The 23,695-nt window shown below is 45.1% G+C and overlaps 1 protein-coding gene across 2 annotated transcripts in view; it reads right to left on the bottom strand.

Moving 5' to 3' along the window:
• ADAM19 (ADAM metallopeptidase domain 19) overlaps positions 1–23,695 on the bottom strand; it is a 38,328-nt gene that overhangs the window by 13,175 nt on the left and 1,458 nt on the right. For both annotated transcript variants that reach the window (XM_068959417.1, XM_068959416.1), the window contains exons 3-12: positions 21,186–21,256; positions 10,295–10,373; positions 9,173–9,249; positions 6,499–6,691; positions 5,868–5,933; positions 4,473–4,544; positions 3,465–3,631; positions 2,197–2,281; positions 1,806–1,945; positions 27–204 (exon numbers count right to left, since the gene is read on the bottom strand). In XM_068959417.1, coding sequence (XP_068815518.1) covers positions 27–204; positions 1,806–1,945; positions 2,197–2,281; positions 3,465–3,631; positions 4,473–4,544; positions 5,868–5,933; positions 6,499–6,691; positions 9,173–9,249; positions 10,295–10,373; positions 21,186–21,256 — 1,128 coding nt within the window. The remainder of the gene's footprint in view (positions 1–26; positions 205–1,805; positions 1,946–2,196; positions 2,282–3,464; positions 3,632–4,472; positions 4,545–5,867; positions 5,934–6,498; positions 6,692–9,172; positions 9,250–10,294; positions 10,374–21,185; positions 21,257–23,695) is intronic.

The raw sequence follows: 23,695 nt of genomic DNA, 5'->3' as shown, positions 1-23,695 counted from the left end.
AATGGTTGGATCTAAACAAATGTTACCTCCACCTCTCCACAGTCACATTCCTCCCCCTCTTCCAAGTAGCCATTTCCACATTTCTTCCCACCATACATTTTTTTGGTATCCGGCATGTTGGAGAGACACATCCCTCCACCAGACTGCAGATACTTCTCCAGCTCTTTTCTATTGCACTGGTTGAACACCTTGGGGAATGGGTGCCTGAATATGGACAGGTGTAAAAAACATCATGACAGAACTGGGCAATGGTTTAGAGCACAAAAGTATGAGCACATGCAAGTACTGACAAGTGCCAAAAGGCATAGCACCTTCAAGCGGATGATGATTTTGTGTGCCTGTTCAAATACAGATCCATCTTGTATCTGGACTACATTTGCAAATGAGGTCTATTAATAGAATAGCCTTTAAAAAAAAAAAACAACTTTCTTGAAACAAAATATGAACTTTGATAGCTCACAAGTATGGCAGTCCTTACCTACTCAGTATTAAAGTTGTGGCTTATATGAAAGCTGCTAGAACAACTCTGAGAATCCAGCACTCTGGCTATGAATTTAACTGATAAAAACAGTGTTTTATTTTTCCTATCTCCTGCCTCATTACAATGGGCTTGGATATTTTCTTTTACATGAATTATGAATTTTGTTTGCTACAATGCTTGAATCTGTGGACTCTGTTCATGGTCACGTATGCATGCATACATATTACATGTTGTATGTTCTATATGCATGCCAATATGCATTCACTTTTCACATGAGTATTTTTCCTTACTTGGAAGAAATCACTGATATCAAAGACAGACATTTAAGGGAAATGATTTTTTTTAAAAAAATCTGCAAAAAGCCCAAACAGTAAGGCTCAAGGAAACGAGGAATGTGGCTTTAAGTGAATGGGTTTGACTGGTGTTTTTATGTGACTGAAATATGAAAGCTGTTGTGGTTCCTCATGCAAAATGAGCTCTGGAATCCCTGGGAGTTTCCACAGTCACTCTTCACTTCCCCTTTCTCTCAAAGTCAGCTATTCCTTCCCTCTTAAGTGCAGGCTTTCAGTTACTCACTGAAGTTTAGCAGAATTCTTAAGACAATGAACAATTAATGGAACTATTATCACATCTCCTGACTTAGAAATATATCCCCGTTGCTGTGCCTTTTTAGAAAAATCAGTGTTTTCCAGGAACAATCCTTTTCCTCTTTTTACCACACTCTATTGAACGTTACCTTTTGTGAGGAACGCTTTAGAGACCCTGTCACCTATCTATACATTTCACGCACAACACAGCAATGAAACCTGCTTAAACTTCTACATGCAAAGTCAACACACTGTAACATGCCCAGGTCACCTCTTGTTTCTCTGTGCTTGCTGACAGTTGGCACCCCGGGTTTTGGAGAGATGCATGCACGTACACACAGGAAGCTTGTGAGCCTGCTTTGGGGTGACGGATCATTTGGTAGGACGCAGGAGGAAGCGGGAACTCAGAGATGTGGAGTTAGAGGGGACCCCGAGACAGTGGCTCAGGACAGAAGATTTTCCTTTTTACCAGACAATTTAGAGTTCCACTTCTAAATGCTGTCAGGTCCCCACATTATCTAAGCCCAGCCTTGGGCACAAGTTTAGATGGGAATTTAGCAAACTGCTGCTGATACATGAGCCAGGGTTTGCCCAGCAGTATTTTCTCTATAAACGCTCTGGCTACAACAGGCAGCAATAGATCCACCTTCATTCTGCACTTCTAGCTCTTACGCTCCCAAGCGTCTTGTAACGAAGCCCTCTGCTTTTTCCAGTGAGACCCTGTAGAACAGACTCACCCAGTTGCAGAAGCCATGATGCAGCCTCCATCCTCAGCACTGGTAGTACAGCAGCCAGCTGAATCATGATTCATGCCAAAATTATGTCCCATCTCATGGGCAATGGTAGCAGCAACACCAATGGCATTTTCAGAGTGATCCTGCACAAAGTCAAAGAGGTACATCAGCATTTCACCCGTGCCAGCCCTGCATAACTCTCAGTCAATGGGTAAGCGGCACTTCTCATTGCTACATGCAGAAAACATCAACTGAAGGCATTCCTGCCTCTGAGCTGGCCAAGCTAGAGGCCTTCATGGGAAATATTTTCTTCCTAGGCTTTAGGAAGCATTTATCCTAAGTATTATTCATTGCTGACAAGAAATATCTTATTAGGTATTAGCAAAAAACTTACCATGTTTACTCCTCCTGACTGGAAATCAGAGCACATGGCCATCACAGGAGCCAAGCCGACCGTGGTACCTTGGAACGGGACACCACTGAAAACAACCCAGAAGGACCATGAAATGGCCTTCTAATAAATACATCCTGCAACCTACAGCTTTATACATGTACAGAATGTTAGGTGAATAAATTTTCTTTAGTAATATCTACAAGTACAGGACTTTACAGCAGAGTTACAAAGCCTGAATACCTATTTCTCCTGGACTGATACTTTCCTTTATGAACCAACCAGCCAATCTCATTTTTCGCGATAGTCTAGTGCCAAAAAGCACCCCTCTGAGCTTTGGGACAAACACAGAAAAGACTATTTCTGGATCATTAATTGGATACCATTTGCAGATACTTAATTCACCTTAAGCATGCTATTTGCCAGCTTGGGATTCAGGGACATGACAGAGTGCTAGATAATACCTTTGTGGTGCAGCCAGTCAGCTCCTACTGGGTGAGCCGCAATTCTGCATAGCTCCTGCTGAGATATCTGAACTGGGAACCCTGGAAATTGCACTGAGTTATTATAGTGCAGGATATGACTGGAGAAACACCCAGATCAAGATGAAATACAATAAAGTTAAAGGGAAAAAATAAGGGAAAGGGCATTGTATCTCTAAATTTTGCTCCTACATGCTCCTTCTCTGACCCATCACTATTTGCTAGTGGATGAATTGACATGGGAGAGTCAAGGAGGTCTACGGGTTGCTGCAGATTTTTCTTCTAATGACATCTGCATTGCTAGCCATATCTACTGGCCCTAATGAGATCAGTAGGATGAGTCACACACCATCAGTCAGATCCCAGCACCATGTCCCCCATATATCAGCAGGATGAGTTAGGAGTTAATGCCTTTTACAAAGTGCTCAGCTCCCCTTTACAGATATTGCTTATGGTGCAGATCATCATGAAGTTATACAAGAAATTGTGAGAGTAAAAGTGCAAGTGCAGTTGCTTTTGATACGTACCCACAATAATGCTGGCTGCCCTTGATTTTTGATTCTGATGCACAATTTGATGCATATGTGTTGAGGCTGTAGCATAGCCTGGGACTTGCACTTTTCCTAAAGGGACTCGCCTCTGAATGCCAGAGCTTTTCTGACTGAGTGGTCACTACATAAGTCTGCCACTCCAGATCTCAGAACAACATTGATTACATACTGATTTTCCACCCACCCAACCCATCCACTTGGCAGAAATAGGTTATTATTTCAGGAAAAATAAACTTACGTAATTAGTTGGGCATTATCGTGCTTTCTATGCACCCGCTCCTTGCTACTCCAAGCCAGAAAAGACCTCAGGGTGGAGTAGGGGTTCTCAGTTACGTCACATTTATTCCCATGACTCCAGATCTCCAGCCCCACCAAGGCAATTCGGATATTCAGGGATCTGTAAAACTAAAAGATATAGGAGGGAAAAAGAGATGACAAACTGAGCATCAGTAATTTATTTGACAGCATTTTAAACCAAATCCATAACGCTGCTAGATGCTTCTACCGACACACATGTCCAGGGAAGATATTCTCTCTGGAAGTACATTGCAACTCAGCAGCCTCTGCTCTGGAAGTGGAGCACCACCCACAAAGCCTAAACTGGACTAGACTAGAGAGGCTGAGTTTTCACTTTTTGAAGAAGGACAGAGATAGAATCTCTAGAAAAACAAATATTGGAGGTTGACATCATGTCATTCTTCAGACATGTCAAAATTCCTGAGAAGAGGAAGGGAATGATCTGCTGCCCATGTCAAGTACAAATCAGATAAGTCTTCATGGGCAGGGGGACAAAGGGAGCACAGGAAGGAATTTAAGGGGCAAAGGGGAGTATGAAGAGACTAGATAGGAGAAGCTGTGAGGAGCCACTTCAGGAGAACTCTGTACCACTGCAAGGATGACCTCTGGAGGCCTCTTCCAGCTCTATTTGCCAAGATTTCTACAGTTTGAAGTGGGTACCTTGGCCTTTGTCAAAAAAGAGCATTTAGGGAACATAATTAATACAGAGATTATTAAAATACAGAGATGCTCATACTGACTCCATAGTAAGTAATGGAGACTCCCATCCCCTCACTGTCTCTGATGTCCAAATAGCAGAATTGTTTGGTAAATGCTTCCCAAATTGCTGGCAAGAACTACCAACACATTATTCTCCTTCCCAAGGAGGCAATCTTCCTCTATCACAGTTAATTCTCATAATTCATGATTTGGGCTTTGCTTTCCTTAGTTCATGCATGCCTGATCTCACCTTATCTACGTAATTAGCTGCTTCCACTAATTTAAGCCGTGTTGCTTCAATGCTGTAGTGATGCTTCTGAAACTGAACAAAATGAACATGTTAGGCTGCACAAGGACAACTAGGAAGAGCTGAAACGTGTTAGATCAAGTCACGTTATTCTGGGAATAAGAAGGTAACTGTCAAGTGAAGCCCAAAAGTCTTCCTTCACTTCATATCTGACTATAATCTTGGCTGCGTATACTCATAATTCCTCACTGACATTACACTGAGGTCATGTTCATGGAGTGATGTTAGTAACTGAATGGAGCAACTCAAACTCATCCTAGGTCAAAACACCCAGAGCCGGGTGACAAAGAAGTGACAAATTTATCAAGTAAAACGTATGGTAACAAGACTTCAAGTCTGAGATCACTCTGCAAAGAGGACGTGTTGTGCATCTCACTTATCCAAAAAGAATGATCATTAATGAATAAATTTTAGCAAACAGTGTTTGATTCAAGGAATTATGTTGCAAAATGTTTAGACTTTTATTAAACAGAATGCAAAACCTGCAGATTTTGCTGCTGAGGAGGGAGACAAGTAAAGCAAGGGCAGTTTACAACTATCATCGCAAGGGTGTCTACCCCAGCTTGTCTAATGAAATGCTGAAGAATGTCTGGCAATTGCCAATTGGATATAACATGTTTCCTTGGTATCCTGCTGCCTAATAGAGAAGAAAGAAATAGATTCTGCCTTTCTAGTTTCGTTCAGAATAAATTATAGCCCGAAGAACTACATGGCTTTCACTATTTGAGTTTCAAGTTGTAAATTATGGATAGGACTAGCTCAACCTCAATCTGTGCTGGTGATTAGATGATCAACAAAACACTGCATGGTTTGCATTGTTGGTAGGTACCTCTAGTGCGGAGGCCTAATTCACCATCTTAGAGCAGAGAAAAATCTTGATTACCTTCTCTAGAGATGAAATGTAGAGGCAGATTTAGATGATTCTCGAAAACTCCCAAGTCACCCTAGGCTGAAGGCAGCCTCTCCCGTCATCAACCAGGGGCCTGTGGCAGGGATCAAAGGCTCCCGAATGCTTATTAAAGAGGTGGGAGCTTTCAACTATGGATCGCTGATACCTTGGGAGGTAAGAATTGAGTTCCAACCCTAGTCCTTTATCCAAATCACAACCCATATCATTTCCTTGGGCAAGAGCTAGCATGGTGGCTGGTGGTGGTGGTAGAGGGGACCCTGGCTGCTGGAGCAGACATGACTCAGACACCCCGCTCTCCCAATGGCTGCAGGGATAGCAAGAGAAAACCTCCCTGGCCTCAGCTTTCCACCTCCTCAGGAGCTGCTGCAGGTTGGGATGTCAGCTCTGGGCACATGTACAGCTGGTGTAAACACAATCTTTTTCCTTACCTCTGTGTAATCAGCCACAAGCAGAAGTTCCACATACTTCGTAGTCTGCAAAGTCTCTCGCTTCACCTGTGGCAGCAGCAACACCGGTTATTGCCCCAATACCCCTCAATAAACTCTTTGCAAAACATATGTAAAGGTCATTTTCCACCGTTTGTTTTTCACCGGCCATTCACCCCACCCTGTCACACACATGGGCCTCAAGATAAGATTAAGTCAGAGCAACATTGTGGTATCACAAGCCAGTTTAGCTGCAGCAGTTGCCCATAGTCATATTCTTAGCCCGCCCCAGTTATGATTAGCTTAGACCTTCGCAAGAGGGTTGAAGACAGATTTTTTTCGTACCTCACATATTGGATGCACACACCCACGCAGGAACAGATCCAGCTCAGCTAATGCTCACTGACTTGCTCAGCTGCCGTGACCTAAACGCATGTGGTCCCCAGCATTCATTTATTTCCCTGCTGGAGCTGCTATTCAGCAACCAGCTGGCTACAAACCCTCCTTAGATATCTTCTTTCATTTCCCTTTCTGAGCCATGCTCCTACAGAGCAGAGGGCTCCTTGGGCTCAGTGGTGGGAAACACAGAACATCCCACACAGCTCTGCGGTGCCCTGGTCCAAGCCCTGCTCACCCTGTGACGGGCTGGTGCCACCTCAGCGGGGAAGCCACCGAGCCAGTCTCCGGCCATGGCCTCGGTGCCCTGGTAGCTGCAGGCTCCTCTCCGCAACTTCACATCTTCCAGTCTGTAGATCAAGTGCTGATTCTGGCTGTTGGGGACTGGCTCCAGGACATAGCTGGAATTGTGGCTCAGTACAATGAGTCCTCTGTTGAGACCAGAGGCAACGAGAGGGAAAGTCAGCCGCTACTGCAGTAAGGAGGCAAATCCTTCCTCTGCATCCTCACAGTTCCTGGCTGACCCTGGCCCAAGTCTGAAGCGCAACATCTCCGTCCCCCAGATAGCCCATTCCCTGATCCACCTTCCTCCAGCTGCCTATCTCCTCGTAGGCTGCCCTGCGCAGCATCGCTTTGAAAGGAAACCTGCTTCACATTGAGGAGAGCAAGTGCTTGATAATAGAGAGTTATAAAAGGAGCAATAAATAATATATGTGGCCCTGCAAAGTGCTTTCCTTGTGCTCTAGGAACATATTCAGAGCATTTTCCCTGGGGAAGATTTTAGATAAATTATCCACATCTCATAAGCCTGTTTTTTTCCATCCAATGGCTACTTAGTGAAGCAAGTATTGCTGCACTCCTACAGTGTAGCCTTAAGGAGACAAGGGGGCTGTTATTATGCTTTTCTCCATTTTTCCTGCAGCGGTTCCCAAAAGGCCTAAGCACTGGGTTGACTCAGGGCCCCTCTGAACTCCCAGTACTACACATGGAGCCCAGCAGTCCCTTGCACTGGGCTGCTCATCAGCCTCTTTCCCAGAAGCTCTCTCATAAAGCACGACATGGAAGTTCATGCAGTTATGCCATGCCATAGGCCCTTCCCTGCAGGGTTTGGGGAACACCTTGCTATTATTATGCTCAAATCCTACAGGATGATAGAAGATCCCCTGGTGCTGGGCACTGTAGAAACAAGAGAAACTTCACTCAGGAAAGCTGGCTGTTGTATGAACGGGGCAAGAGATGATATTGTATCCTGTAGGGGTCCAAAGCCATTAGGGTGCTCCCCTTGCAGAATCTCAGCTCAGGCGACCTTAGTGGGGCTATAAGGCCAGAATTACTGCTGTGATCCAGAGTCAAGGATCAGTTGCTTTCTCTGAGGAGTCAGTAGGTATTTCTCATACAAGAAAATCACAGGAAGACAACTTTAGTGGAAAAGCTAATGATGGCAGGCTTTTTCCTCTTGTGCACACATTTGAACAATGCTGCCAGGTGGCTCTTACCAGTTAGATTAGTAATGGGGAGCAATGGAGATGTGGGTTTCTCTGGGACTTGCACATGGCCATATGGTTCTGTTTTTCTCAATCGGCATTTTACAGCCACAAGAGCTGGAAAGCGTCTGCGTTTAACGCCTACTGGAAGACGTGTGGCTTGAAGGGCAGCATGCCTCCCTGAGAACACTCACAGTGAGAACAGATGTGTGTGTGCTCAGCTTCCGTGCCCTTCCAGTCATTACAAAACGTCAAGAAGTCACTAGCACACAGCCTAACAGCTCTCAGGTGCAGGAGCACTGCTGCATGTGACGTCAAGACACCTTTACTCCTCTGCTGCTAGGAACGGAGAGCTTAGTTGACACAAGTTGACAGAAGCAGGGCACACCTGTGACTGTTTTTGCTTTTGGATTATTTATTACAAACTGCAGGTGGCCACATTGCCCTGTTTATCTCATAAGGTCTTTTGGCCTGTGTTACGTTCACTTAAGAGTGCTCAGGGTTTTTTGGCAAGGCCTGCCTCCTGGCTGGACCAAGTCCCATCAAGCCCAGCTTCCAATCAGTTCCTGAGTGCAGATAACCACTAATGTCAATAGAGTATATACAGTATTTTGGGAACTCTGAGCTAATGTAAATGATTGCAGCTCCTTGGTCTCAATGAACCATTTCATTTACTCCTGCTGAGGATAAAGTCCTCCTTTTTCTGCCAAAGGCTCCATTACTACCAAAGCTAAGGTTTTAAAGGCATAACACACACAAGCCCTGCACCACCCAGGGAGAAACCAGAGAGCAAGGGAAAGGAATTAGGGCTGACAACCTGGGAGGAAATTCAGATCTGAAGACACAACCCTAAACCACATATAAAAACATGCCAGTTGTGAGATGCTTGAAGAAGGAGCTAGTTTCTTTGTTAGCATAGAGAGGACTAGCCTTGGACCTAACAAGTCCTGCCTGTGTCTCCATATAGGATGCAGCACTGGGACACTAACAGGAGAGGCCTTTACTCCAGTGCACTCTTGAATTAAACTCATTTAATGCATGAGTTCATGTTGCCAGTGCAGAGAAGAAAGAAGTCTCAGTGCCACCTAGGAGGCCATAGTTACTAATGGCTCCCAAACTTTTGGCTTTCCCGACATGCTCCCTTTTTCGCCCAGGACTTCTGGCTGGGTGGAATTTAAGAATTGGTTTATTCATCCAGGATCTCCCAATAACTGGCAAACACTAATGTCAGACACATAATACATAATAATACGCAGCGGTTCCCATTTCTGCCTGAAGAAAATCAGAAAGAAATATGGCAACCACACTGCCGGAGAGCAGAACCTTCATGGAGGCATGATGCTGTGCGGAGCAAAGCAAGTGAGGTAGAGAAAAACAAAAGTGTTCCTGAAGCAAAAAATGCTGCCACCAGCAATGCCAGGTACTTACCGCAGCCCTTTGCAGGTGCTGAGCGTTACACTGGAGTGCTTCCTGCCCCTCACAACGCCATGGTAAAAGCAGTGGTCCTGGAAGACAGAGAGGGTATGGTCACAGGGAGCAGGGTCAGGCTACATGTAGGTGTCATTGAATCCCATCTGAGCATTGCAAAGGTATCAGTACTCCAATATTTGTCCTCCTTCCACCTCCTTAAGTGCCTGACTATCATAACTAATGTTCATGAGTCTACGCATTGAAATCTGGCCTTCCAGCTGCCCTGTATGACCTGTGGGAGTGCATAAAACTGCTGCTTGCTGCCAGTAAAAATTAAGAGCTTTGAATCCACAAGGAAGCAACTTAGATGGCTGCAACATTAAGCCCCATCCAAAGCTTTCTGCATGTAATGGGAGCTGCCCATCAATTCCAGCTGGCCCTAGGTCAGGCCCCAAATGAGGTGTCTTTGGCACTAGAAAAGGCCATGTGCAGATGGAAGTCCCTGTCTGGGGGCTCCTGGCAACGCAAAGACAGCCTCTGGTGAGACCCAGGCAACCACAGAGCAGAAACACTGACATATACCATCACGTCCCTCCTCCTTGCCCTGGGGCCCCAGGAGCAGCAGGCAGCAGCAGTAAAAATGATCTCATGGGGTTTTTCTCTCCTATTTTTAAATTGCAACCAATGCATATCTTTGTGCCACTGTAGTGGAGAGTTGGCCAAGGTCTGCGTGAGATCAGTAATTCATGGGTTTTTTACTGAAAAGAAGCCAGCTTATGCTGGCTAGTCTTCCCAAAGGCTGGGAACGTCCCCATGGCAATATCAAAAGGAAAGGGATGAGCAGAAGGGTGAATAAACGCGCTCTTTATTCACTAGGACTTAGAGGGGAGCAATGCTGGAGGCCGACCTCATCTCTCATAACAGAACTCAGGCAAAACGTGAAGATATTTTTACCTTTTGGGGTGATGGAGACTTTTTCCAGCTGGAACCTCACAGCTCGAAAAGCCAGGCTGTCCTGCCCTTCAACGCAAAGCTGAGGCAGCCCTGGCCTCAATGAAAGGCTCTGGAGAGGAAAGCTGACCCACTTCTGTGGGCCACCTCCCTGCACATTGCAGTAATGAAAGTACTTTCTGTACTTACTGTGTGGGGCAGAGAGATGGTCTGGGGCCTTCCAATCTGGTTGTAATGAGTCTCAGTGTAGCCTGGTGCAAAGAGGTTTCTGCAGACACAAAAAAAAAAAAAAAAAAAAAGACAAAAAAAGACAATAAGGCCTTTCTTTAGACCTGAAACTCTACTTCCCAGATGTGCTAGAAAATCTGCTAGATCCAGCTCTTTCTGAAGTCAGTATAAACGTTCCTGTTGAGGTGAACCACTGCTGCTGGACTCAAGGCAGTCACCATTCATTACAGGCTGTGTCCTTCAGCCCAAAACCAAATGAAACATGTAGAGGGCAAGGAGAAGATGGGTATTTGGGAGACATTAGTGGAGAACTGTGCTGCATCTCCGCACACTGCTCTGAATCAGTGTTTTGCATCTGCAAGGCACTCATTAACACACTTTCCCCAGGGAGGGAAAGGCTAACAGCTTGCTTGTGGCACAGGAGCATTTGGAGCTCTACAAGACCTACACCAATCATTGTGCTTCCCTGTGCAGGGAGAGCTGCAATAGAAGAGAGTCAGCAGCTGGAAGGATATATTACCTTGCCACATGTACCTATATGCTACCTGCACAGAAACTATGCACTTTATCCTATGGCACACACTCACTTCCAAAAGAATTCAGCTAGCCATCTTCCTGAATGCTCTTTCAAGTAATTTATTAAATTAAATTAAGGACAATAAAAATCCTGTCCCCAAGTTCAATCAGACACTGAGATCCAACTCCAACAGCCTCAAGTGAACAATTCAATTTTTATGTGAAGTATTAAAAATCCCCAAAACAAACAAAAAAAAACCCAAACAAAAAAAACCACACAAAACAAAAAACAACCAAACAGCAGCAGCATCTTCCCTAATGCATACAGCAAATTTCATTTTCGACTGCAAAGTTATAACTGGGAAATGTACTGGGATTAGATTCAGCATACCAAGCCCAGCATACCAAAGGCTAGTTCAGGACATTGCTGGGCATTGGAGTTGGTGCAAGTTCAAGTTCAAATCTCTCTCTCTCTCCAGTCCTGCAGGTCTGAGCCCAATTATAAGCCAGTCTGCATCTGTATTTCAACTTCTGCCAAAAAGCCCGATCACATCTTTGTTCTAGGAAAATGTTGATTCCCCAATTTCAGTTTGATCCTGTCATTCTTATTCAGACCACGTTCCCTGTCCTGAGCCCAGGATCAGGCCAAAAGTCAGCAAAAAGCACTCCTGTGCACTGAATAGTAAGTATTTTGATTTCTTTCCAGAGGCAACGTCCTTATCCTTTTTCCAAACATCTGTATTTGCTAAACAGTGATGTAAAAAAGTGTAACAAATCAAAATCTAGGCCAAACCAAGAAAGTCACATCCTGTGCTCCTCTTAGAAGCAGTAAAAGAGTTTTTAAACACAGTTTTTTAAATTCATTTCCAGAAAAATGGGAGAAGGCTCATACAGCATGCTCCACTGTCATACATAGCAACCTGCATGACACAATTAGGCTACCAAAGAATCACACTTTACTGGCACTAGGATGTTGCATACAGGCATTGCAATTTTGGCAACACTGCAGCGACAACTCATTCCCTCTGCAGTGCTGTTTAATACATTTCACGTGCCAAATTTTTGAAATATGTTCTGCAAGATAGCAAGACGACAACAAGGTTATTCTTTGCTCTGCTTGATTTCTTTAGGCTGAATAAAGAAGGCTTGACAGATTAATCTATTTCAGAAGCAAACCTGAAGTTTTTTCCATCTGACTTGGTTTTTAATATGTGATGCTTAGATCTAATCTACCTTGAAATACCCTGTGTTTGATTAAGAGATTTGAGTGTTTTTGATATCAGAGATCTAATTGGATGAGGCCTCAGTGACTGGAAAGAGATGAAACTTTTCCTCATAATGTTTAGAAGTGCTTCCACCATCCTGGATTTAAAGGCTCAGACATCTGAACAAGTAACGATGACTTAGCTTGTGTGTGTCCCACTGTTTTATCTGATACCACTTCATTTTACGAATACAACAGCTTTTATCTTCTCTTTCAAAGTTTACTGTATCCCAGAAAAGCTCATTTTGTTTTTTTCTGATATGCTAATTCTCTTCACTGAGTATCTTGTTATTGATCCAGAAAGAAAGATTGCTGTTATCAGCTATTTTGAATCTGTAAACTGAAGATAAGCACAGAAATGCCATTTCACAGAAAATGACTCCCTTAATCCCCTCGACTGTGGTAGCTTGCTCAGCACGAAGCTGCAAGAAACAAATGTTTAATCAACAGATTGCATTAACTTGCAGGAAATTGCCTTGAGCAATGTGCTCAGGCAGGTATCTGCTCTGTGTAAGAGCTTGTCATCTTGAGAGCAGACATTAAACTGATGCAAATCTGTCTAGTGCTACTAAAGTCAGAATCACAGAATCGTTTAGGTTGGAAGGGACCTCTGGAGATCATCTAGTCCAACCTCCCTGCTCAAGCAGGGTCCTCTAGAGCATATTGCCCAGGATCACATCCAGACGGGTTTTGAATATCTCCAGGGAAGGAGACTCCACTACCTCTCTGGGCAACCTGTTCCAGTGCTCAGTCACCCTCACAGTGAAGAAGTTTTTCCTCAGGTTTAGATGGAGCTTCCTGTGGTTCAGTTTCTGCCCGTTGCCTCTTGTCCTGTTGCTGGGCACCACGGAGAAGAGGCTGGCCTCACCCTCTTGACACTCCCCCTTCAGATACTTATACATGTTGATGAGATCGCCTCTCAGTCTTCTCTTCTCCAGGCTGAACAGGCCCAGCTCTCGCAGTCTTTCTTCAGAGGAGAGATGCTCCAGTCCCCTCATCATCTTTGTAGCCCTCCGCTGGACTCTCTCCAGGAGTGCCATGTCTCTCTTGTAGTGGGGAGCCCGGAAGTGGACACAGTACTCCAGGTGAGGCCTCCCCAGGGCTGAGGAGAGGGGGAGGATCACCTCCCTCCAGCTGCTGGCAACACTCTGCCTAATGCACCCCAGGATCCCATTGGCCTTCTTGGCCACCAGGGCACACTGCTGGCTCATGTTTAACTTGTCCACCAGGACTCGCAGGTCCTTCTCTGCAGAGCTGCTCTGCAGCAGGTCAACCCCCAGCCTGTACTGCTGCGTAGGATTATTCCTGCCTAGGTGCAGGACCTTGCACTTGCCTTTGTTGAACTTCATGAGGTTCCTCTCCCCCCACCTCTCCAGCCTGTCCAGGTCCCTCTGAAGAGCAGCACTGTCTTCTGGTGTGTCAGCCTCTCCTCCCAGTTTAGTATCATCAGCAAACTTGCTGAGGGTGCACTCTGTCCCTTCCTCCAGGTCATTGATGAATACGTTGAACAAGACTGGACCCAGGACTGACCCCTGGGGGACACCACTAGCCACAGGCCTCCAACTTGACTCTGCGCCATTCACCACAACCCTCTGAGCTCGGCCATCCAGCCAGTTCTCAATCCACCTCACCGTCCACTCGTCTAGCCCACACTTCCTGAGCCTACCTAGGAGGATGTGATGGGAGACAGTGTCAAATTAGATACCAGCTCGCAGGTTTCCAGGAGCTGGGGCCTGCAGGGCCAACTTGTTTCATTCACAAACAAGCATGCTTGTGTTTTCTTCCTGCTCCTTTTTTCTTGGGAAGCATCTCCTACAAATAGCTATTTTTTTCTGTCCTTCATCCTCTACCATAGCACTCCTCAGTGCTCATCTCCTGGTGCCCAGAGAGGTGCCCCTAGCCCAGTGCTCCTGCCCTGCTGTGGCAGATACTGGCCTGGAGACTCAGGCTATCACTCCTCCTGGGGAGATTAAGGAGCCAAGAGGACCACCTGAATTTTGGAAGGTATCTGTGCAGCTGCTAAGGTGAAAGGATGGCTCATCCAGCTGCCACGTCCTCATTCCTTTGATCCTCTCTCCACCAGCTGGCTGCTGCCCGATGTTGTGGGCTCCCTGCATGAGGCCAAGCATCTTATTCTGAGCTCAAACAGCCCTGTTTTGAAGGCCCTTCCTTGCGTCAACGCTGGAGCCCTTGCAGCACCACTGAAAAGAGTTATCAGAGTATTTTACAGAGTGCGTGGAGAGGAGGGCAGTGAGGAAAGCGGAAAAACAACAGAACATTTTGCAACACCCTTGGGGTGCTATCTCACTTCAGAGCCTGCTAAAGTTCATTCTCAGCCCAGCTAGCATGAAGTTTCTATTTATTTACAGTACAGTGGGAAAAGAAGCTTTCTTTCTATCTTAGAGCACACTAGAATTATGGGCTAGTCTTGTCCCTCTTTGTCCCCTGCTTTATCCAACATAATTTTAAGATACGGAGCATTACTGCCAGGCTACACTGGGTGAAGGGCTGACTCCAGGAGAGCTCGGCCCTGCAGAGCACCGACAGACCCGTTCACCATTTCAAATGGAGCAGACAGCTCAGCACCTTGCTGGAAGATGAAAGCTCAGGGAAAAAACTGCATGATTTGATCCTTTTTTTACTACTACATTGCACAGCTCAGTGCCTACCTCTCCAGCAGCTCTAGATGAAGATGGAAATGCCTATAACGTTTGGATGCAAAATAACATCATTTAAAGGCTTCTGAAATAGTGTCACACAGCTGGCAGACTGCTAGCACACATCATCTTAACAAAAGGCAACACACAGTCAAACATTAAAGGGGTTATCAGCACAAAGAACGGATGAGTCCAGAGGAAAAATAGTTTTTGGACAGGATCAGTCTCCTTTGCTAAACCTTGGTCACAGCTGGCAGCTGCATGAGACTACCTGAGGTCAGTTTAAACTACAGGAGCACTCAGGATGTCCTACAGAAGCCATCCCACCTTTGCAACAGCAACCGACTTTCAACAAGATCAGGCGTTCCCCAAGACCTAGCTCTGCACATCCGAGCCTTCTCATTTGCAGTGTGCATGCCAGCTGTGATAGCCTGCTTTTGGCAGTAATCACTCAGCAGAAAGCCTTGGGACCAGGGTTCAATACAAGCAAGGAAGCAGACTGAAAGAAGAGTGGCTCCGTGCCATAACGTACAGATGGCTTGAGACTGTTTCTGCTGATGACCGGCGTGGAGCGATCTTGGCCCCGCTCCCGCCTGTCAATGATATCATTGTCTGAAACAAAACTCTCCTCTTTGTGCCATTGTGCTGCTCTCTGAGCAGGCCCTGCCACGCGAAGCTGATACTGTAAGGCTGAGTGTCTGTGTTTTACAGTATGAAGATGTCATATTGGGGTGGTCACATACTTTGCACATAAGCCAACGGGAGAGACAGGCTGGGGGCATGGCCAGCCCATATAGGGCAAAAACGCAGCTTTCTCGGTGGGCTGCTGCCAGGTGGCACATGGGGACATGGTGAGAGCACAGCTTCTTGCTCACCCAGGCACCCGAAAGGAAAAGAGAAGTGGCCAGAGGCAAAGGCGGCCACACGGGGCACCCAAACGCCCAAAAAAACGGCACAAGGAAAGTCAGGGTTATAATTCATTCCCGTTAGCAACTTTGGGTTGATGTTACAGAGGGGCTAGTCTGCACAGACAGCTGCCAGTTTAATACTCACGAGTATCAAAGAGACGAACACATTTTTTCTTCCCTCCCAAAAAAGCAAAAGCCAAATGGTCCACAATACTCTCGTAAAAGAAATCAACTTTTAATTTGTTTTACTCTCGGGACCAAGAAAAGTGAAGTCAGACTGCAATCTCTTACATCTCTTTCCCTGTCCCTTTCCTCAAATCACAATAAATCTATCCAGCCTTGCTGCCAGCATCTGGGGGTGGAGGGAATCGATTCTCCCAAGAAAGTTTAGATATCAGATTTCCATCTACAATTTGTGGTCCTACTCCATTGCCTTTCAACATGATCCAAGTAGGGCAAGGAAGGGAACTGGACTTCTTACCTCCCATTCACTCAAATCTTCCTTTAAGTAAGAATTTATTGTTAGAACCTGATATGACCCCAGCTTGAACACCATGAAAATGTGACCCTTGACAATAAGGGCAGGCAGGCCTGCTTTCCATATCCATCACTAGGGGGAAATCAGAGACTTCACCTCTGATTGAATCTTCTAGCTAAAACCTGGCACTTCATTAAATCCCTGAAATGCAAAATTTTTTTTCTTGGTGTTGGTGAGTCTCGTCCAGACAAAGCCTGGAGCTCTTAAACTCACCTCCTCAAGAGCTTTGCTGAGGTATCTCAGACTGTTTATTGTTCTAACAGAAGTAGTTTGAAAGGAGAAAGTAGCTTTCCAGTTATGGAGGCAAAATTAAACTATCTATTCGCAAAGCCTTGGAAAATATCACAGGCTAAAGACTCTCCACCCCCTCAGCTACTCATGTTATCTGTGACATTTGGTGTGTGAATCATCTTACAATACCAGTGCTACTGAGCAAAATTTGTCACATAGACCCCTGGCTGAGCAGTGGGGACTATAAAAGTCTCCTGGAGAGGAAAGAAAATAATTGGGAAATTACCTGATAATGAGAGTCAGGGAGCAAACAATTTAAAGGACTTCATTTCCTTGTCTCTTCCTCCCTGCCCCACATAGACAAATTGCTAAACATCCTGAGAGAATTGGGAGGATGAAGAGCAGCTTTGACTTTCCAGGCTCCAACCCTGTTTCTCTGATGACTCCAAGAGACAGTAGAGCAGGATAAACTCTATTTTTCTCCATTACATAACCCTTTAACTCCCTGTGCAGGAAGCCCATTAGACACTGATAATGTGTAGGCCATTGGTGGAATAATCTCAGATATCCTTCCTGCCCAGAGATGGACAGCAACCTCCCCTCTTCCTCGCTCAGTTGATTAAAGAGGTACTGGAAATGAGAAAAAGCAGGAAACGGTGAAACACAAGTGACATGCAGATCTCTTATCAGAGAGCTGAGAGCATCAAATGGGGCCAGAGCACTTGGCAACTACACAGATGTGACCCAAGGAGATTGGAAATGATGCTCTTCCTTATCAGATACAGTTGCCTAAAAATAACTATCTAGATTGGCCCGGGGCTCAAATCAGATGAGCTTTGGACTGTCTTTGCACCGTCCTCAATCAACTGCTGCACACCTCAACTGGCATCACCAGGGCTCCACATGAGCTGGCACCAGCTCTGAGGGGTTGAAACTACTCAAGGCTCCCCTTGAGCTTGACGGACAAAATTTTCTTGTCTCCAGCCCCAGCACCTACAAGCCCACACATGGGAGCCCCACAATTCTTCAGCTCATGCACCCCATCCAGACCAACACCACAGCCCAGTGTCTACTGGCTCTTCTTCCTGCCGGGCCCTCACCCACAGGCAGGGACGTCCCCTGGGGAAGGCAACGTCTCCTGGAGGACCCTCTGCTGCCCTTTGCAGGGGAACTTTCCCAAGCCTGCTTTACCCCATGGGAGACATGAAGAGGAGAAGAAAGGGGGAAAAAATGGTGGGTTTTTTTTTTTTGACATTTGTCCTGCTTGCGGGTGAGAAAACCTCCATGCAGATTTCTGCTAGGCAAATATCAGCTCTCCCCTTTGCTAGAAAGGAAAAGCTCTCACCAGGCAGCTCTGCTACACATTCAGAGCTTCTCCGCAGAGTTCTAATATCCCTTCCATGCTTGGCTCTAAGCTGCTTTTATTAACAAATGCTTTTCGGGGGGGAGGGGGAGGGGAGGGAAATCACTTTTCATCCAAGGTTTGCAACTCAGATTCTTCCGTTCCTAAGCCCCAGCCAAATTTAAAACTGTTTTATAGGCATCTCTCCATATATTTGTTGTTTGTGCAGCTTAGAGCTTTCCAGTCCTGCAGCTGCAGGACATGGGTTTTCAGTCATTTAAAACAAATCTGAATCGTTTAGGGGATATAACATTTCTGAGTAATGACAAAAGTATATGTTATTGTGTTGTTAACTTTGCTTGGAACTATACCGTGGTTCCGCCTTTCTTATTAAATGCCTGAGCAGGAAATAATGCAATATTATGTTAGCTGCTAATGCAATAATTGTATTCTTAGATACATGAAGCCTAAACTCAGATGTATGCTGAGTATATTACAAAACAGAGAGTTGTGCAGTGTTCTGAGAAGTATATGCAATAATTTCTGGTTTTCACCTCTACGGATGATAACATCCTTTTCACACGGAATATGCAGTTATGCACTTAGCACAAACTTTTCTTCCACATATTGAAAACAGCATGTTTCTTTCAAAGCTACTGCATCTCTACCAAACACTACAGGTTACAGATTTTCTTTCCTCGTCCCACTTTGAAGCACAGTTCACATTCACGGGCTTTGTCTCTCTGTAAGGACTGGTGAATGTGTATAACAAGGCTACCTAATCCCCTGAGGGTACCTCTTATAACAATCTGTTTCTCTGTGTTGGAATATCTCCTTTCTAGCCTTGGGGACCATTGGATAAATCAGATGCCAGCCAGGACCTGATGATCTCACCCGTTACATGCTTTCTTTGAGCAGAGGGAAGCCATAAGATGGTTATAACAGTCCAAGGGGAGCCTTCGTGCCCCCTCCGGCGCTTGGTCTCTGGAGCAGAGCACCAGCCTCAGCAGAGCTGGTTTCTAAAGGCCTTTAGAATGCTCTAAACCCTGTAAACCCAATCAATTAAATGACCCAGAACTCTGGGCTTCATTTGAATTTAAAAAGCCCCAAGTACCTTCCTTAAAGTTCCAGTTCTGCTTTATCCACTTCTAAGCTGTTTGAAACTTGCCTGGTCCTGGTTTCAAGTTTGCTTGGAAGAGGCATTTCTCACTCCAGCAGTTCTGCCCTCTCTAACGCTCTCTGAGGAACCCTCCAGGGAAGAAGTATCCGACAGTGTTGTTATTCAGTACAGAAAACCTCAGATTAGGACCTTAGGTTCTGCTAAAAAGTAAGTAGTAGTAACGGTGGGCTCGTAGATGGAGGGAGCTGCCTCCTGCAGCGCGGGGCTGTGAACCCGAGTCGCTGAGCAACTCTCTGCCTTGCTGCACTCTTCAGCAAGAGGATGCCATTCTCATACACTCCAGTGAGAAGTGCTTTACAGACGCTGATTACTAACAACATCCACAGGGCTCCTAAGAACTTCATTTTTTTTTCCTGCCTGCCTCATCATTCCTCTTTTTACTTTAAGTGTCTCTATAAACTACTTTAGCACCTTTATACATCTCTGGAAAGCAGTGGCTCTCTAGAGCTCTCATCTAATCAAGTTCACAGACTTGCATTTTGGGATTGTGCCATTGCCTTTCTTGAGCAAGGACTTGAGGCCTGGCAGAACTCCCACCTGGGGCACTGCTATCTATGAATCACTTCTATTTTCCACAGAAAACAATCAAAAACTTCAAGCGACTTGCTGTGTTTCATCAACCCTAGTGAAGCAATTTATCCTTCAGTGGAAGTGTGTGTGCACATGCAAGCTTGTGTGTATACATCTCAATGAATGAAAATACATTTCAGGAAATAAACACAATAGAAGCCCTCTATTATTATAATTCTGTTTACTAGCACAAGCAATGAGTTTGTCTGCAGTGGAAAAAGCACAGCACCCTTCCGACAAGGCACCTGGGGGTTATGTCATCACACTAAGAGCACAGATTAATTCAGCAAGGATTCTTGCTTTTGCCAGCTTCTGCCATGCCAGAAACAAATTCACCTCTGCACAGTTGCTGCAGAGCATTTGAGACCTGACGGTCCTGCTGCTAGGGAAGAGACTTCCATCAGCAGTTAACTTGCTTCCAGGTTCAGGTTGTTGTCAGCAACTGTTGTCAGCAGCAGCTCGTTTTCTTGTTTTAGACAGGACCTAGTTAGCAGTTCTTATACTGCCTGGTCCCCGCTAGCACTTCTCTATTTTCCCAGCTGAGAGATACCAAAACACAGAAAAATTTATGGCTATTTCTCTTTGGCTCAAGATGGTGCATTACTGAGAAACACATCCAGCTTCTGCAGCTCTGAAATTCCCAGCGGTTTACACAGCCTATTACAGAAAACACCTTGTAGGATGACCTACACCTATCTGCTTTCAGTCTTTGTCTGCAGACAGTGCCAAGAAAAATTTGGTGTTCCTCCAGGATACCCTGAATATATTTTAGGTCTATGCCTTGCCATCAAGGTGATAACAACAACAACTTTGGAATAATAACCCTTGTTATTCCCTCTACTGGTTCTAGCAGACAAATATTTGGTTTGGTTTCCATACATAAATCTTCAGACAGATTGAAAACAAACAATAATAAATAAAAAAAATACCAACAGCATGAGGGGATAGCTTAGCAAGGAAGAGCTTATTGCAGCCGATTTCCAGCTGCTGTCCATCACTGGAAGCTAATCCACTCAAACTGCCTCGGACAGAGCAAGCCTCCAGACAAGAATCATCCCACCTATTTTATCCCCCTGCATTTTCAGCTGAATTCAGTACAGTTCACATCCTATACACACATAGCATTGCTGTATCATACCAGAGAGGCAGCTGCATTTCAGTAAATACAAAAGCATTTTTTGGTCTACTTTCGCATGAAGGGCACTAATGGAATTGACTTGTCAGATCATTTCTCCCTGGAAACAGGGAGCAAAACCTCTTTTGACCACAGAAAATGAATTCCTCATTAGAGTCGCACTAACTCTAAAGCGGTGAACCTCTTCATAAATAGTGCACCTCATAGCAGCAATGTTTTCCAGTTAATGCAAGAACTGTGGTGCAAGAATAAGTTTATATGCTGCAGGCCAGGTCACCATCTGGTTTTTGCTGACAAAGCTCTACTGAAGCCGGTGCTGCTTCTCTGATTAACAACAGTGGAGATTTAGACCTGAAATAACCTTGAAATCCAGAAAGGGATTTCCTCATCCTGTCTTTATCAAAACCCTGCTGAAGTCAGTGGAGGTTTTCCTGTTGACTTCACTGTGATCCTTAGCCATTATTTTAGTGAGCACACGAGCCTGAACACAATGCTGCACAAGCACACTTACCCATTCTTCTCTAGATCCAAAGTCAGATCTTGTCCTTCTGCCTTTATCCTGACTTCAGCTCTGAATGGATGCTATGTGCAAAAGAGACAGTGTCTGTTACTCCTATATCATCATAAATACAGAAACAACCAGGCACATAGAAACTGGAACTGCCTTTAAACCGCTCCTCGCTGTCCTCCGCAGGTGAGGGCCTCCCCTTCAGTAGATATAAGGTGGGCAGAACTCAAGGAGCTGGAGGGCCAAGGAAGAGAAGCACCAGACCGCAATAGTGCCGACTCCACAGCCGCAACCCTGCAGTGCAGCAGTACGAGCACAGAGCCTGCATGCAGTTTGGCCACGCTGGTGGGATGTTGCATCTGAGCCAGCTTCCTCACTCTCTCAAGCTGAATGAGGAGCTCAGACATGGCACTAAGTCCCAGTGCTAGAGCTCTCTTGGAGGCAGCTGGATGGGTACGTCTGTATCCCTTTTCCTATACATCATGGGAAGTCTTGGGGCTTTGGTCTCAACCTAGAAATATAGGTCAGAACCACGTCAGAGGACATCCCAACTTGCGTTAGAGGTTTACAAGTCAAATATGAGCTAGTTAGCAAAAGATTTCCTTGTTGTCACAGAAGCAAAGGGCATTTTTATAAACCTAGTTCAGGACAAGAGGAATCACATCTCTTTCAGAGATTTCCAAATAATTCCTTTATTCCGAATAAATGCCAATAAGACGTAGACGAGAGCATCCCTTAGACTCTTTTAGGGTCTAGCTATTTGGATGGTACGTCATAGCAGCTCTAGTATTAGTCCCAGGCTACAAAGGGACTGGAAAACATGATGGCAACTTTCTAGCGTGTTCAAGGCACAGGATACAGCCCTGGCTTGCAGGCTGCTCACAGAGGACACGGGACAGCTGGTTCACGTGTCCTACTGCTGTTTACAGAAAAGACCTCAAGCGCTGGAGAGATGAAAGCTGAAAGAGTTTTCCCACACGGGAAACCTTTGCAGCTCACATTACAAACAACAAGAAATTTTTTGAATATAACTGTCCATCATATACAATTTCTATATAATCTGAAGTCCAGGAAAACAACTGATCGTCTACTGAAACAGCTGATCTGCTCCACATACTGAGTGACGTACACTCACTGCCTGGGGAAAGCGTGAAGGAACCCTGCTGGAGTTGGCTTCAGGCCTGGATCTCCAGGAATGTTTTAACATACCGTCTATATCACATTGAAAGACTTCTGATACGCAGTATACCTCCCAATTTACAGAGCACAGAAACAGCCATGCCTGTACAGATATCTACTGAAACATACTACTATCACTGTACACAAAATGATGTATGAGAACTTGCGTCTCTGATTGGTCTTTTCAGCCCATGTACTTAGCTAAAGAGCCTGTAGTAGTACAAATTTTCTAGAAGACACTTTTAGGAACCAAGACATTCCATTTCCATTATTAGACAGAGACAATTAAAAATAGAAGGACATAGAGTCAGCGATATAAAGTCAAACCAAGCACCCCATTCCTCAAAATGATGAATTTCTTAGTACAATGGCAAATACACACACTAAAACAAACATTAAAAAGAAAAAACATTCAAGAGGCTGAAAATAACCTAATAATCCTAGTAATGCCAACTGGAAGGGCTTATGGAGGTCTCTAAACTCACCTCCCTCTCAAAGCAGGACTACTAGATAAGGTCAGCTGGGGACTTCTGAGTCTCTGAGCATTTTGTTATAAAGGAAATGGATGAATAAACTCCTCAAAGGAGAAAGAATCCATTTGATAAGAATAGACTTCTCTATTCAACTGAGATTGCATACCCCCTTCAAAAAAAAAAAAAATGATGGGAGATGATCAACCCATCCTATTTCCTTATTCAGCGTCAGAGGGGATTTTGCAGAACAAATCAACTGCGAGCAAAATTAGGCAAGACTGACTGAATAGGGCATTCTGTTAAAAGATCAGTCAGCCCTTGGACATATTTGGGTGTCACTTCATCAATTCTAAGTTCAGTTACAGACTTATTTCATCAGCTCCCTGTTGATATTCTGGTTTTCTGCCCATCTTTTCTTCAGTTTCTAAGCAGTGCATCAGGCCCATGCAGATGATGCAAGAGAAGTTAATACATTTAACATATAGGAATGGCTAAATTTGAGGGCTGACTTCTGGCTTACTTGAATTTGAGGTGCTCGGTATGCCTCAGGTGTCATCTGTTTCGCTAACATGCGAGCAACAGCAATGGAAGTTCCCTTACCCACAAGTTAGGGGGATTTGAGGGTCTCCATCAGCAAATCTCTTAATAAAGTTGTGCAAGCATGACTGTTATTGATATTGCTTTCTCCTCTCCTTCAGTAAGCCCACTACTTTGGAATCCATCGACTGCCGCAGCTGAATTATCCCAGCTGTAATAGTATGCAAGCTCTGCTAACACTGGTTTTGGAGCCAACAGGAATTGGCCTGAAACAAGCCAAGACCCCTGAGACCCAGCAAATTTATGTAAGGGCAAATGCTGTCC

The sequence above is a fragment of the Struthio camelus genome, chromosome 13, assembly GCF_040807025.1.
Source record: "Struthio camelus isolate bStrCam1 chromosome 13, bStrCam1.hap1, whole genome shotgun sequence".
Lineage (NCBI taxonomy): Eukaryota > Metazoa > Chordata > Aves > Struthioniformes > Struthionidae > Struthio > Struthio camelus.
The sequence above is the reverse complement of the archived record's forward strand: the minus strand, read 5'-3'. Positions and strand labels throughout refer to the sequence as shown.